The 15818-nt window shown below is 45.4% G+C and overlaps 1 protein-coding gene across 1 annotated transcript; it reads left to right on the top strand.

The window, feature by feature from the left end:
* The first annotated feature begins 3994 nt into the window (after nucleotides 1-3994).
* On the top strand, nucleotides 3995-15808 carry dlc (deltaC). Its single transcript, XM_047595104.1, has 10 exons — nucleotides 3995-4372; nucleotides 4826-5071; nucleotides 5258-5318; nucleotides 5603-5860; nucleotides 6639-6830; nucleotides 8366-8535; nucleotides 8631-8847; nucleotides 12486-13221; nucleotides 13431-13545; nucleotides 14507-15808. Exons 1-10 carry the CDS (start codon nucleotides 4322-4324, stop codon nucleotides 14510-14512), a joined length of 2052 nt encoding a protein of 683 aa, XP_047451060.1. The 5' UTR covers nucleotides 3995-4321; the 3' UTR covers nucleotides 14513-15808.
* The last annotated feature ends 10 nt before the right edge of the window (nucleotides 15809-15818 follow it).

Here is a 15818-nt window from a genome sequence, read left to right as displayed (position 1 = left end):
GTGACCGGCTGTTTTTATCACCGACTAGTTTCTAGTTATGAATCTGCCACGAACCTAAAACTAAATGTCCCCGTATGAGGACACAGGAGTTAAAGTCACTGTTGTTTTTCATGAACAAAAAAAAAGAAAGAAACATGAAATTAGCATCAGGTTTAAAATGTACTAACCCCTTGTGACAAAAATGTCCCGTTGACTTCCATTATAACTTTGTCTTTAGTCTCTATTTTTAATTCCTGTCTCCTGATTGTTATTTGTGACACTTTTAATAGTGTAAAATTCTGTCAGGTCTCTTTTGAAAAAGAGAATCTACATCTACCTGGTTAAATAAAGGGAAAAAGAATCTCTCAGCCGTGACACAATAAAATCATGTTTTCTGTAATATCAGGGTTTCACCCATGAGAAAAAAGAAAATGTGTGTTTGAGTCGAACCAGAACCAGGATCCAGATTTAGACACAAGATGGAAAGACGTCAGTAAAGGGAGGTAGAGTTCATCTTATGTCATAGTTTTCAGCTCTGAAGCCACATTTAGACCAAATCAGCCCTGAAACCTGAATATGTTTAGACAGATGTTTACACTTTTGCATCCTCTTGATTTTTCTACATTTCTGCATAAAAATGACTCAAATCATCCTGAAAGTCGGTGAAAAGAACCGTGTGGTCAGAGGTGTTTTTCTCTGGAACACGGCCTCAGTTTTCCTCATGTTCGTGTTTCACGTGTTTCTTCGTCTTCTCTTTGTCTCCTCAGGATCCTGAAGCTCAGATCTTCCTCTCATTCGTTTAACACGGAGCCAAGAAGAGTCTGGTATAAAAAAAAAAGAACATTTAAAACACTTTTAATCAGGGGATCAAAGTTTCTCCTGCTCGTAACCAAAGCACTAAATTGCAAACACACACTGAGAAGCTGCCAAAGTCTTCAGCACAAAATATACTGGAGGTAATAAAGTTAAAAATAATAAAGAAAAGCCCTGGAACAAACCTCATAAAGTGTATTTTGGAGACGAGCTGCTGGGTTTTTCCAGGTTGCTGTTAAAACGTCTCTGGTGGAGAGTTGAACCCGAGACTGAGCCGATTTTAGAGGCTTCGGGATAAATAAAACTGATCCGGAGCCAGTTTAAAGAAGCAGTAAATTTATCATCTCATCATTAAAAAAAGTTTCCTCCTGGTTCAGTGTGAATCTGCAGCATTTAATTAGTGAATTATTAGAACATAACGAGCCCCAAAAATAATCAGCTAAAGATAAATGCTGATGATTAATGATTAATGTTTGTGGCCGTTCACTTCTCATCTGAATCAGAGGAGGAGGCTTTAAAACAGACTGAATCTCACAGGGAACCGTCCTCAGTCATGGTAATGTTTCTGGGGGGGGGGAGAACTGGAGGGACTCCTCATCCTCCTCCTCCACATCCTCCTCCTCCACCTCCTCCACCTCCTCATAACTAAATGTTGTTGGTTATAAGTTTTGTTTTATTCTGTCCTGGAGCTGTTTGTGTTTTAATAAGAGACTGAAAAAAATCCTCTTTTAATCATTTAAACTGTCAGTGAAGGAGAAGAAGAAGAGGAGGAGAGGGAGGAGGAAGAGGAGGTGGTGAATGGAGAGGAGGATGGAGGAGTAGAGGGAGGAATAGGTGGAGGTGGAGAGGGGGGGGGGCTGGACCCCCTGCCCACAGAAACCGTTTGTCTGTCGCCCCCTCTGTCACTGCGCATGTCTGTTCAGGTGTCGGTTTTGACGCCTGCGCTCATTCCTCTCACCTCAGCTGACTTTCCCACGCTCACCTCACACCTGGGCACGAGCCATGTGTTATCGCACCTCAACAAAAGCTCGTGCGCTTTTTTTTTTTTTTTTTTTTTTTTTAGACCATTTGGGCGCGTGTTACCAGACAAAAGAGAGAGAGAGAGAGAGAGAGAGGTTTCTTTGGGGGGGGGGGATAAAAATCTTCACGGGGCACGCGCACCTGGCCGTACAGCGGGGCGCGTGGCGTGGAGGTGCGGTCAGATCAATGAGCAGATGGCGCGCGGTCGAATATGCGCATATTGTCTGCGCCGCCTGTTTCCTGGAGGTGCCCCCCCCCTCCCCCCCTCCCCCAGGGGACCGGACCTGCACGCGCTAATCAGGTACTACTGATAGGTGTTATTATTATGATTATTATTATTATTGTTGTTGTTGTTGGCGGTGGTGTTCAGACTGGTGCTGCTGCGCATGCGTCACACTTGTACATATAAAGAAGGAAGTAAACTTGTTTTTTTATTTATTTTTACTAATAACAAACAAACAAACAACAACAAACAGGTCAGCTGATCTCAGATTGGAAGCCCCACGCGCCCTCTGGTCCACTGTTGTTGTCGTCGTCGTTTATGTTTTGGGTTTTCTGGCACGCGCGAGCAGAAGGTAACTTTCATTCATCGCTAATTGAGTCCATTGTTCGCGGCCCCGCGTGCGGCGTGCCTTACGTCGCGCCATTCATCACCGTGTCTCGAGCTGCCCCCGAGGACACGTCTGGAGACGAACGCGGGGACAATGGGAAGCTTGTTGTGGGTCTCGGGACAGATGAAGCGTGCCTCGTGCCGTGGGTGGGGTCCTGAGTTTTGGGGGGTGGGGGGGGGGGGTGAAGTCAGGACCAGCAGAGGCACGCGCTGCCCTCATTACAATTAAAATAGAGGGCGAAGTGGAGCCGCGAGCGCCAATAAAAAAAAAAAAAGAAGAAAAAGACAGCGCGCACCTGGAGTCACTTTCACCTGAGACCGAGTTTAGGTCACGTGACTCAGCGACTCTTAACCCGCATTAAAATGAAAACGAAAGAAATGAATTAACAAAAGGAAGAGATGAAAGAAGGAGGATGTTTTTTTTTATCGCTTCGCTCCATTGAATCTGTTTGTACTGGTGCTAGTGTACCTAATAAAGTGGCCAGGCCAGATCCAATAATTCAAATAGACTTGAATCACTTGTTTCTATGGAAGTCAGAGTGGACGAGTGGCCAGCTCATTATGTACACACTCTGTAGAAACCTGGAATGTTTGCGCTCGTGTTCCACATGAAGGAAACAGCTCATTTAATCCTGATGTGAACAGAATGAACAGCGCGACTTAAACCTGAACATCTTCTAAAAGCAGGGCTGTACCTAATAAAGTGGCCACTGATGGAGGTCGATGGCTCCGTGTTGATGTTGATACACGGCCTGAAGGTGGATCATTACCATACAGCTGGGACCTGTGCCCCCCCCCAAAACCGCACCCCACGGCACGCGACACGGGCCACAGGAGTAAATATATTTATTTCTAAGTTATTTCTACTCTACTCTCTTATCTCACATGTTTGACACTTGACTCTAAAGTTTTGTGATTTTATTTCTTATTTGTCTTTTTAAAATGTTACAGGTTTTTATTCATGTCTCTTTATTTCCACGCGTGTTTATGTTTGCTTCCAGTTTTCGCCTGGACTTTTCTGCCTTTAAATCATTTTATTGTATTATTTTATATATATATATTTATGTGTGTGTGTGGTAGTTGTCGTGTCTTTGGGGTCGTGGGGTGTGAAGAGTGGGGTCCCATCACGTGTGAGCGGTGACACTCGTGGGGAGGAGGCAGTAAAAGGAGCGTTTGGCCGCTGCTGTCGCCTCACAGTTTGTTCTATTGCCCCGCAGTAATTGCACCCTCCGTGGTGAAAGCGAATCAAAGCGGAGCCCCCATTTACACCCCCATTCCCCCTCCTCCCCCCTCCACACTGGAAGAAATGAGCCGTGGCCCCGCTCCACCTCCTGTTTACTGCACCGCTTTTACGCACATCCCGTACAGGTCCGCGAAGAAACGAAGAAGAAAAAAGTGTCGCGGGTGAAGTTTTGGCGCGATGTCAGCTGTGATGGGAACTTCTCCGCTGGTGTCGCTCCTGTTTGACAGGATTTCAGTTTTTGCGACTTGAAGTTTCGCTTTGAACGCTCCGGTGGGGGGAGGGGAGGGAGGGGAGGGGAGGGGGAGGAGAGCTTGCTCTTCAGGTGGATATTTTTTGCAGCGTCCACTCCGCTCACCCCCCCCTCCTCCTCCTGCAATATAAAGCGGAGCGTAGCCACCGCTGCTACAGTCCAGAGTTCAGCAGCCGAGTGGATTTTTCTCTCTCCAGCTTTTCAGTTTCTTATTTTTGTTCCACAACCGCGACACAAACAAACGAGCGAACCTCTGACTTTCAAGTTAAAATTTTAACTTCTCCCGGAACGAGCGTTATATTCATTCCCCTTTTTTGGTGGCGCTCAACGTTTTCATTCGGATCCGTTTTGGATTTTACGCACCGGTTTTACAAACCTCGCCGTGGACGCTCCGAGCCTGAACGTCATGGCGCGGTTGTTGCTGCCGTGTCTCCTGCTGCTTGTGTCGGCGCAGAGGGTGAGTAGCTCTGAGTACTTCTTTTTTTTTTTAGTTCTTTATTTATTATTATTCATTCATCTCTGCACTTTAGATTCCGCCTATATATTTGTGCACATGTGCAGATGTTTGTGCGCTTTTACGCACGAAACGTCTTGACTCTTCTAAGCTGTTTGTGGGATTTTTGCTTTATTTATGCAGGAAACAAATGACTTTAATCATGTTTTTATACATTTATTTGTATCTGTTTGGTAAATCGTGCAGCGGCAGAAAGTCAGAGTCACAAATAAAACTCGAGTCTGCAAAAATGAAAAGGACCAGAGATGATTTCCTCATTTGCGCATGTGCAATGTTGTTTTAAATATGTTTTAAAACCGTCTTCTTTTCCATTTGCTCTTTATTTTCTTGTGTACGTTGACATTTCTCTCCACTCCGTATCTGACCCCGCTGCCCGCCCCCTCCTCCTCTCCCCAGATCCTCTCCTCCGGCGTCTTCGAGTTGAAGATCGACTCCTTCACCACCTCTCGCGGCATCTGTCGCTTCCAGTCCCCGGATCTTTGCCAGATCTTTTTCCGCGTCTGCCTCAAACACTCGCAGCACGTCATCAGCCCGGAGCCGCCATGCACCTACGGCACCGGACTCACCGCGATCTTCGGCGCCGACCCCGACTCCATCTCCCGGAGCGAGCCCATCAGGGTCCCCTTCAACTTCAAGTGGCCGGTAGGTGACGGAACTCACACTCCAGAGCGTGTCTTCACTCCTCCTGTGATCCGTTCATTGGAGACTTTTCCTTTATTTCTCCAAAGAAACGATCAGACTAATCACCTGCATCCACAAATCTGACCTCCAATGACACATTTACGCATGCTCAGTCACCCTAATAGATCCTTTTTTAATTAATTGCAGGGAACTTTCTCTCTGATCATCGAAGCCTGGAACGCGGAGTCTTCAGGTCTGGAATCTACAGGTAAACTGCTGCTGCTGCTGCTGCTGCTGCTGTTTCTGTCCCACCGCCAGGCGGCGTCAGTGGACACTAACTAAGTTGGAGACTTTTCCAAAAATACACCAGAAGTTCCTGTTTTCTTTTCTACACTGACTCTTGCAGTGCCACATAGTTCCTTAGATCAACAAAGGAGTCATTTATTATTAGAAATAAATATGACAAAGAGATAAAATCCCACACAAAGATAATAATAACAAGTATATAAATCTAAATATAAAACTAATCTCTTTTTGTCTTGTTTGCTCCAGAGAACCAGAACAACCTCATCAGTCGGCTGGCGACTCGCCGGAAGCTGCCCGTTGACGCCAAGTGGTCCCAGGACGTCCACTTCGGGAACCAGACCGAGCTCCGCTTCTCCTACCACGTGGTGTGTAGTGAGTTCTACCACGGAGAGGACTGCTCCGCCTACTGCCGCCTGCGCAACGACACCTTCGGCCACTACACCTGCGACGTAGACGGGAACCGACTCTGTCTGGAGGGCTGGAGGGGCGAGTACTGCTCGGACCGTGAGTACCACCTCAGAACGTACACCGTGATCATAGCGGCCACTTTTTATTCCTGAAACGAGCTGATGTTTGCAGCCGCATCAGACCCAGAATGAGCTCAGTGTCAGCGCCTCAATGAAACGGGAGTTAACACTGTTTTCTTACAGTAGTGTCACCCCCCCTCCCCCCTCCCTCCTCCCTCCTCCTCTCTTCTCCCTCCATTTTCATTCTAACGTTTCTTCAGATTGGAGGGAGGAGGCGTTGTGGAGGAGGAGGAGGAGGGGGTGGTGGTGAAGAATGGGACTCTTGGCGCTTCATTTTTCATTTTTTTTCTTCAAATTGTTAAGTCAAGCAGTTGTCAACGCCGCCGTGTTTGGCCCTGGTGGCTGCAGGACAACGCCAAAAAAAAAATAAAAGAAAAAGAGACAGATCTTATGTCGTCTAGAGCATGTGCATGTGTGTGTTGGCTTCTTTTGTTTTGTGCTCAACAATGGGGGCCCCCGGTTCGGCCCCCCGGCCCGCCCGCTTCTAACAGGGACACGCGCTGCAGCTTAATGTGCGCTGCCTTGCGTGAAAGGAGACGGCATGTGTTGCTTTTGTTGTGCGGGGGCCAGCTGCTTCGTACTTAACAAGCACTTGATGGGGAGAGGCGTTTGAGGCCCCTGAGAGGGGAGGGAGGCAGGAGGAGGGAGGAGGAGATTGTTTTGTGATTGAAGAACATGAGACGTCCGCTTGTTACTCGTGCTAATGCTCTCTGCTTTCCCTCTCTTTCTCCTTTTTCGACCTGCCTACCCATCAGCCATCTGTGCAGCGGGCTGCAGCGAGGACCACGGCTCCTGCGAGGCCCCCGGGGAGTGCGTATGCCGGCAGGGCTGGAAGGGCGAGCGCTGCGACGAGTGCGCCCCTTACCCCGGCTGCCTCCACGGGACCTGCCAGGACCCCTGGCAGTGCATCTGCAAGGAGGGATGGGGGGGCCTGTACTGCGACCAAGGTGGGTTCAACACCCACCCTACCCACGGGACCACGGTGGTCTAACTGTCAACCCACACAGCTGCAGCCTTTCCTCCACACATGGCTCAGTTTATCCGGATAAAAACAGATTCATGATGCAGACCAGAGGTGGTCAAAGAGAAAACAGGAAGTAGAAATCTGCAGCAGGAACTCACAACCAGTAACTCTACAGTTTTGTGCAAAATATTCCTACGACACACAGACAGAGCAGGAGTTTAAACTCTTTAAATTACATTTTACATAAAACTCTGCTACCCTAGTGCAGGATTAAGCGACATGGAAGATGACATGAAATAAAACTCTGCTAACGCTGCTAACATTTTTGTTTTCAGTTTTTTTTCTTAAACCAAATCATTTATGCGTTGTGACACAAAGAATTTTGAATTTTACTCGACATTGCAAGTCGCAGCGTGCAGAGCTTCACGCCAACGAATAATCATGTTGGACCTTCAACGCTTCCAAATCTACCCTTGTTTTTAGCAGCGATAACTTAACCGTAACCAAAAAACATCAGCGAGCACGAAGCCAAAAGCCTCTGGGAAGGTATTTAAAATCAACATTAGATGATTTACATCAAACTGCTGTGACAACAGAAACAAACATAAAATTTATCAGCTAAACATATAAAATTTAAATGTCTTCTTTAAAATCAGGACAGGATTTCTGGTAAAAGTTACAGCGGTTTATCGTCTGCATATGAGGAAATAAGAGGATTTAAACTGTCAGAAATGTTTAAATTGTTAAATATAAATGCTGATTTCTAGGCTTCAATCAGCCACAGTGACTTGTGGCAATAAATTCAGAATCTTTGATGACGACATACTAAACGACAGGCAAATAAATAATTATTATCATCTAGTTTCTTCGGAGCCAGCTTTAGTTCTTGATTAGAAGAAGTGGAACAACCGCTTCTGACCTTATTTCCTAAATATTCTTCTTGTAGCTTTTAGTTAAGTCAGTTTTCATCAGGGCAGAAGTTCCATGGTGTTCCTCAGAGCGCTGTCCTCGGTCCTCTACCATTTTCCAATGTTTTCATACCAAAATACCAAGTTATTTACAGAATTCATCTTTCTGTTATCGCTTTACGCAGACGGTGAATTTGTGTCCATCGGCTGTTATTACAGCATCAGTCCAGTTGCTTTAAACAAACCTTGAAGCTTTTCCGATTGAGTGCCGCTAAGAACTAATCAGGATTCAAACATTTGAAAAAGTTCAGGACGACTGCTACTTCCAGTCAAAGTTAATCTGGAAAAAACTAAATGACGCATTAATAAAAGGAGGCAAAAACTTCCATTTGGTTTTTATGTTAAAGGTTCTTCTCGATGCACAAAACAAATCTGAAGCACTGATAGTTAGTATGGTTTCTAAAACTGGCAATTCTCGACCGCCTCTATTTTGTTTAGCTGCCCACGGTAAATCCTTTCAGTTTGGTGCCATCCAGCTTGTTTTACTTCACGTCCTGCAGACCTGACCTCACTAACTTCCCGCTCTCATCCCTCATTGCTGTTGATTCAGACCTGAACTACTGCACCAACCACAGGCCGTGCCAGAACGACGCCTCCTGCACCAACACCGGCCAGGGCAGCTACACCTGCGCCTGCCGACCCGGCTTCACCGGCATCAACTGCGAGATCGAGACCAATGAGTGCGACAGTAACCCCTGCAAGAACAGCGGCAGCTGCAAAGTAAGTCACAGAACCCCGTTTTAGTTCTACCTGTTCTTCCTGAAAGTCCGGCAGAGACGTCTTACGTTTTACTTCCTCCCCGTCTTCCCCTCCAGGACCTCGTGAACGACTACTCGTGTGCGTGTCCTCAGGGATTCTACGGGAAGAACTGCGAGATCAGCGCCATGACGTGTGCAGACGGGCCGTGTTTCAACGGCGGCACCTGCACGGAGAAATCCACCGGCGGCTACAGCTGCCGATGTCCCCCCAGCTACACCGGCTCCAACTGTGAGAAGAGGATCGACAAATGCAGCAGCAGCCCCTGCGCTAACGGTACACAGCTTATCTGACAGCGTCTCAGGCTTCAGGCTTCATTACACAGACGTGGACAGATGTCTCTTAAAGTTAGCTCATGTCAAATGTGGAGAAACTTTACGAATCTGCTGCTGCACGCTGAAATAAACAAAGGAAAGGAGGGTTGTGCTTTCAAAATGCTCTACACCTTGTTTCTAGAATGGTGTTCTTAGAAGAAGTTCGGATGAGTTTGTTTTTTGAGGCTTGGCGCAGATACAACCTGGAGGATGATCTTTGATTTGTGCTCTTTGTTTCTGAGACCTCTGACCTGAAGTTTGTGTAATCAGAAGCTTAAACTCGATGTTGGTTCATCAGATCAGGTTCATTGTGGTGTCTGAAACATCGTTTGCAGAGTCCCACAGTGACTCTGCGAGACTCTGCAAACGTCTGTTGAGCAGGCTGCCTTATCGTGCTGTGAGTCTTCTATTTGTTCCCATTAGTAAACAGATATCAAACTATTAACAGGGAGTAAGATTTGTCAGATTGAGGTTAGCTGCCCCAGGTTGTTGTGCAAAAGCTGTGCAGCGTCTGCATAAACAAAGAACATCTCAGAACAGCACCCATAAAAAACGGCAGAAATGCTTCCAGCAAACAGCCACAGCTCCTCACTTGGCATAAATAAAGACTTGGAGCTCGTCCATGTCTGATAAAGTCCGCTCGTTCCAGTTCGTGACCGCAGTGTCAGGGTGGAATCAAATCGAAACTGATGCGTCGCAAAACAGAGAGTTAGTTTGCACTAAGAGTTTTATGAATCCGCTTGGATTTATGTGGTAATAGATTTGCAGAGCCGCTCTTTGGTTCTTTCAGGAGACACTTTTGCAGCATGTTTGTGGTGCAGGAACAGAAGCTGCTTCTTTAATCTTAGACTCAGCGTTTTTCAGATCTGACGGGACTTGAATTTAGCAGCCAGGCGTGATGTGTGAACATTTTCTTGGGAATCTTGACATTCGATGCTGCATGTACAAATATTTCTGTGATGCCAAATTGGCAGGAAAATGAAAATTAACTTGTGGCTCACAATCCTGAGTTTATGTTCCAGCAGATAAAGCGTGACATGTGTTGAGTGAAAGGATTTTACCTGAAGAAGAGAGTGATTCATAGTCCGTCACTGTGATGTAAAACTCCCGTCAGTAGCTCGGACTCAGGATGTTTAAAATCCAGTATTTAAGCCTTTGAGGAAAGATTTAGATGAGTTAAAGCGGAACAGAGCACCAGGAAAAAGTTTGCAAACTCGACGGACCTCCAAAGCTCAGACCAAAATTAGGTCGTTCAAACTTCTCAAACATCCCCAAGACACTTGGCAGCTGCTGCCGGGAGATTTAAAAAAATAAAAAGATATTTGATGCAGAAAGCAGGAGAAGGTTCCTGCTGCTATAATCTCATTTAGAAACATAACCTTCTGCTAAATGAAAACACTTGTTTGACCTGAAGTTTGAGGAAGACGTTCTCCCTCTCATCTTCACCACACAAACACGCAAATAAGCTGGAGGTTTTCTGGAAACCAGTCTTCCTGAGGGTAGAGAGGACACAATGGATTCAGCTGGAAATGTTGACACGTTGTTGAAGCAAACAATGTCCCACAACTAGAAACCTGTTGAAGGATGAGTGGGTGAAATTCCCACTGTTGCTGCAGCAGCTTTAGACTATTTTCCTGTTTTTTGTGTGTATTTTGTAAATTAGGTCAATTCTCTTTACTCTGTGTAATGACTTCAGTCCGATGAAGCCCGAGCCTTTGCATGCATGTACGTGTCTCAGTGAGCAGATAAACTGGAGCGTGTCTTATCACCTCCCGCCTGACAACACAAACATTGTGGTCTTTGTCGCTGCCGTGGTATAAAACCCGTCCTCCTCCCCTCGCCTCCTTTACCTGACTGCTCCTGGTCTGTCCAAGGAATCCAGAACCGATCCAGGACTCATTTCAGGCTGGAAAGAGTCTCACTATAGAGTCCTTAAAGATAAATTATGTGATGTAATTGTGAAAGTATCTGAATGTGGCACGCACATGTTTCCTAAACTGTTCCAGGGATTTACTCCTAATTAATTATAATTAGCTGCAAGACAACTAAGCAAATTCACTTCGTCTGAGTTTGGAATGTCGCATTTACTCTTAGCTCCTGAACGCACCGTGCAGGATCAATCAGTAAGACTTTCTTAAAATGGATCCAGACACGTTTAGCGTGATGGATTGTCTGTCTGCAAAAGAATTGTAATATTAAGTGCAAACAAAACAGACCTGAACGGACGAGAGAAATGATGCCAGCGAACAGGAGAAGTTTAGCTGTTGACTCTGCTCTGTTCAGTTTATCTGCACATTCTTAAGGTGAACATGGAGCCTCCAGGCTTTGTTGTGCAACCATGCAACAGTCAGTCGAGTCGAACCCAGAGCAGACAGATAATCTGGAACAGACGGCTCCAGAACTGGCATCACGAGAAATAAAACTGTATCTCCAGATATGACCTCTCAGCGTACAGCTAGAATCCCCAACCTCCCTCAGGTTCTCATTAGCGTGTAGAAACCTCCTTATCTTCAACGCGCCTCCGTCATTCCTGCCTCTCAATGAGCCTGACGAACGGCCAAAAAAAAGACCCTCATAAGAGCCGCTTGATTGTTGTAGCGACGCTTGGTTTGCAGTGTTGCAACAGAGCAGCAGCAGAGGACGACCAAATATGGAGCTGTTTTTACTCTGTTTGGTTTGCAGAGTTTTCAGTGTGACGGCCCCAAATGAACCCGTAGATACAACGTAAACATCTGCAGGAGTACGAGTGTGTCTCCTCTCCAGCATCAAACAACTGACCTTTAATTGCAGAGCAAATGACAAAGAGTCTGTTTCAGTTTTTGGTCTGACTTCTTACATCTTTACGTATTGTTCTGTTCTCTTGTGATTTCCCGGTGATGGAAAACCACGACTCAGGATGTTTTTAATCAAACACACGTTTCTGGTCTGATGAACGGGACATTTTTGTGATAAACAAGTTTTTTTTCCCCCCTCTCTTCTCTCTCTCTCTCTCCTTCCTGTCCGGATGAGTTTCTTCTTTCTAGAAGTTCAAGTGCATGAAAAAGACGATTTTTAAACTATTTCCTTTCGCTTTTTACCAGTTTAACTCTGCGGTTCCTCACTCTTTGAAAAAAGATTTAATATTTTCAGCCTAAAACACACACGTGAGTATTTACTAGTATGAGGCTGCAGAAACAACGGTGTCCCTCAGGTCTCCATTCCAGGTCCTCTGTTTGTTTCTGTTCTTTTTATGCATTCTCTCTCTTTCTGTCTTTCAAATCATCTTAAACCGTCAATGAACAAAAGTAGACACTTGTTGCTTGTTGCAGCCTTTGAGGCAAACATTTTAACACCGTGTAGAGTCTGAATCAAAAACCATTTAGGTTTGAAGAAAATATTATTTCCAGAATAACATAAAAAATGTTTGACCACCTGTAAATGTGCTGCAGGGGTTTGATTGGAAATACCTGAAAAAACCTGAAGGCATCCATGTCTTCTTTCCACCTGTGCATCCAGTCCTTGTGTTGCGTTCAGGTGTCAAACTCCCGTCCTCTAGCCTTGTGTTTTTAACTGAACCCCCTCCCCTCTCCTCCCCCCTCCTCCCGTCTCGTCCATCTCCAGGCGCTCAGTGTTTGGACCTGGGTAACACTGTCATGTGCCGCTGTCAGCCCGGCTTCACCGGCCACCGCTGCGAGACCAACATCGACGACTGCGCCGGGAACCCGTGCCGCAACGCCGGCACCTGCACCGACGGCATCAACGGCTTCACCTGCACGTGCACGCTCGGCTTCACCAGCAAGGACTGCTCGGTGCGCACCACGCCCTGCGAGCAGTTCCCCTGCAACAACGGCGGCACCTGCTACACCCACTTCAGCGGCCCCGTGTGCCAGTGTCCGCCGGGCTTCATGGGCGCCCGCTGCGAGTACCCTGTCAAGAGTCCCACCACCAAGCCGCCCAAGAACGGAGACGCGCCCCCAGCGCTGGTCGCCGCCGTCACATTCGGCTTGGTGACCCTGGCGCTGCTGGTGTGCGCCGCCGTCCACATGCTGCGTCAGCTCCGCCGGCGCCGACAGCTCATCGCCATGTCCACGTCGGTGAAGAACGACCTGGAGACGGTGAACAACCGCAACGCAGTGATCGGTGGCGGAGGAGGACACAACAACGGCGGCCTCCCGGGAGCGCCGCTGGGCAGCCTCAAAGAGAAGGAGGCCTTCCTCATCCCCGGGGGCCACCTGAAGGTGTCCAATAAGGACGCAGCGCTGGTGGAGAAGGGCGGCGACAACGTGTTCAAGAACAAAATGGCAGACTACAACCTGGCAAAAGAGGAGTCGCATCGGGACAAGAACAGGTTCGACCTGTAAGTACCTGACTAGATGCTCTGATGGCTATCTCTCTGCCGTCTTTCTTCCTCCTCTGGAGACGAGTCACAACACGTCTTATCTCATCAGTCTGCGCCTTTCAAATACTTCCACCTGCGAGCATTTATGTCTAATTGTGTCTGCGCTGCTGTCGTTGTCGTCGTACTAACCCCTCCCTCTGTTCTCTTTTTGTTTTTCACTCAAACAGGAAAAAATGTGACTCGTCCATCGTCGTCCCTCCGCTCACGTTCACCATGGACGGACTCTATCACCCGGTCTTCATCATCCCGGAGCAGATGGAGCAGTGTGTGTTTGCTACTGAGGTGAAGATTTACTATTATTATTATTATCATCATCATTATTATTCCCTGGTCTGGATTTGGACCCTCAGAAGCAAATTTGCAGAAGAAGAAATGAAAACATTGCATCAAGTCATTCAAATGTTCCTGAACTGATTCACTCACTGCGTTTACATGCAGAGTTTAATGGAGCTTTGCTCTAAACTCTACTTTCTGACTACAGTCCTTGTTCCAGTTTACATGCAGCGCAAGAAAATCGAATAACTGTTCTCCTCCTCCACACTAGGGGGCGATACGTGTATTTTCAGCGGGTTAATACCACGTTAATACGGCCCGATTTCTGGTTGATCTATTACGTGATATAATAAACTAGAGTCGTTCATGCGTCAGACATTTAACAACAACCAGATGGATAATAGAACATTTTTTAATCTTGTACGTAATGTTCGTGCTACTTCTGGTGCAGGTAAGATCCGCGCTGTCCCTCAGACGGCTCCATTTCTCTTCTTCTTCTTCTATGATCAGCTTCTTGGACGTGTTTGTTGTTGGGTCACACGCCAGCGCAGCGGCGGTGGAGCATGTGCACACGCATTATCTGATGAAAACTCTGATTCCAATTGAATTATCTGGGCCTCGCAATCAGACAATGAGAATTCTGATTTTAATCTGAGTAACGTGTTTAGATGCACTTAAGTTCTCCTGTTAGAGTCCGATTAAGGCAATAATTCGTTTTTTTCACGTGCATGTAAACGCACCGAGTGTTAGAATCTGTATCAGAAACTATTTCATTCTGAAGAAAATCTTATTTCCAATATTACATGAAAGATATTTGACCACCTGCAGCATTAAATACAAACATTCCTGAACTTTCAGCAGAATTATGAAGCCAAAACTGCAAAATACAACTTGACGTCTTTTAATTTGACTTACCTGAAGTAATCCCGTACGCTGATGATTAACCGCTGTCTCTCTGTGTTTCTCTCAGGTATAACCTCCAGTTTTCAGACCGACAGCGAAGGGAATTCTGTTTTTATTTTTAACGCTGAAGGTCTGAAACCTTTTTTCTATCCAGGACAACCAGAGGATCTATTCCACCCACACCCTTTTTTTTATATTTAATATTTATTACTGCTGCTCAACGGAAACAAACAAAAAAAAAGGAACTTGTTTTTTATACTGCTTCGATACTGACAATGTTCGGATGACAATGAAAAAGAGATAAAGACTGAATGTCCGGCGTCATTTGCACTATTTATCTTTATTATTTTTTTTACTACTAAATCCTAATATAATTTCCTTTCTATCTGTTCTATATTAATTCCTTTTGGATCAAACAGAAGATGTGAACTTTTTGCCAGTCTGGAAAGTCGGTTGCCTTCATCTACGCTCCCTAATCAATGTGCCGCCACTTTCCACTTTTACATTCATTGAATAATCAGAGACTTTTTTATTTTTGTGTTTTTATTCGAGGTGAAACAGCCTGACCCTGTGAGTGACATTTAATTTTTTATCGCCACGGCCGTCCAGTTAATGAAATGTTGGAAGACGCCTTACAATCACCGTCCAACGAACCTAAAGACACTGAAGTGCCTCTTCTTATAAAAAAAAACAAACAAAAAAAAAGAATAAATCCCAGGAATCTCTTTCTTTAATCCACCAGAGCCGGGTTTTATCCCGGCTGATGTGTATTCTCCAGATTTTGAGCCTAAAATGTGATTTCAGTGGAATCGGGGAAGAGTTTGCACCTTTTTCTACAAAGAGTCCGACGTTCAGATCAGTCTTTGGTGCTGCAGGTCGTAGAAATTAATTTTTCTCTGTTGCTGCCTTTTGTCAAACACTGCTGTCACGGCAAGTTAAAGAGAAAAAACTCTTCTACTGCAGCTTTATTTACAGAAAACGTGTTTCTCTTTTATATCAGTGAAGGACTCCAAAGAGCTATACATATATATATATATGTGTGTGTGTGTGTGTGAATTTATATATATATATATATATATATATAAATTCCTTCTTCTTTTTTATTCTAATAATCCATTTGATACCAAAAATATGTGTCGTCCCTGTGTAGTTTGTGTATTTTTGTGCTATCTTCGTTAATTTAAGAAAAACAATGCAATGTGTACATACCCTCCAGAAGATAGTGTTTCCTATTTAATTTCGTCTTTTTGTAAATAATTTTGTATTTATGACAGAGAATTGTATATATGTCTATGTTAATGTGCCTAATGTCTCAGTCTGAATCAAGAAATATATATTTTTCATAAATAAATTAGAAAAATAACGTGAATATCATTCTT

Source organism: Mugil cephalus, chromosome 9, assembly GCF_022458985.1.
Source record: "Mugil cephalus isolate CIBA_MC_2020 chromosome 9, CIBA_Mcephalus_1.1, whole genome shotgun sequence".
Taxonomy (NCBI): domain Eukaryota; kingdom Metazoa; phylum Chordata; class Actinopteri; order Mugiliformes; family Mugilidae; genus Mugil; species Mugil cephalus.
The sequence above is the reverse complement of the archived record's forward strand: the minus strand, read 5'-3'. Positions and strand labels throughout refer to the sequence as shown.

Bases quoted from the DNA above. Each gene is read 5' to 3' on its own strand.
- dlc (XM_047595104.1), top strand. From the start codon at position 4,322: ATGGCGCGGTTGTTGCTGCCGTGTCTCCTGCTGCTTGTGTCGGCGCAG. The intron at 4,373-4,825 runs GTGAGTAGCTCT...TCCTCTCCCCAG, and splicing joins TGCTTGTGTCGGCGCAGAGG to ATCCTCTCCTCCGGCGTCTT. The intron at 13,222-13,430 runs GTAAGTACCTGA...TCACTCAAACAG, and splicing joins GACAAGAACAGGTTCGACCT to GAAAAAATGTGACTCGTCCA.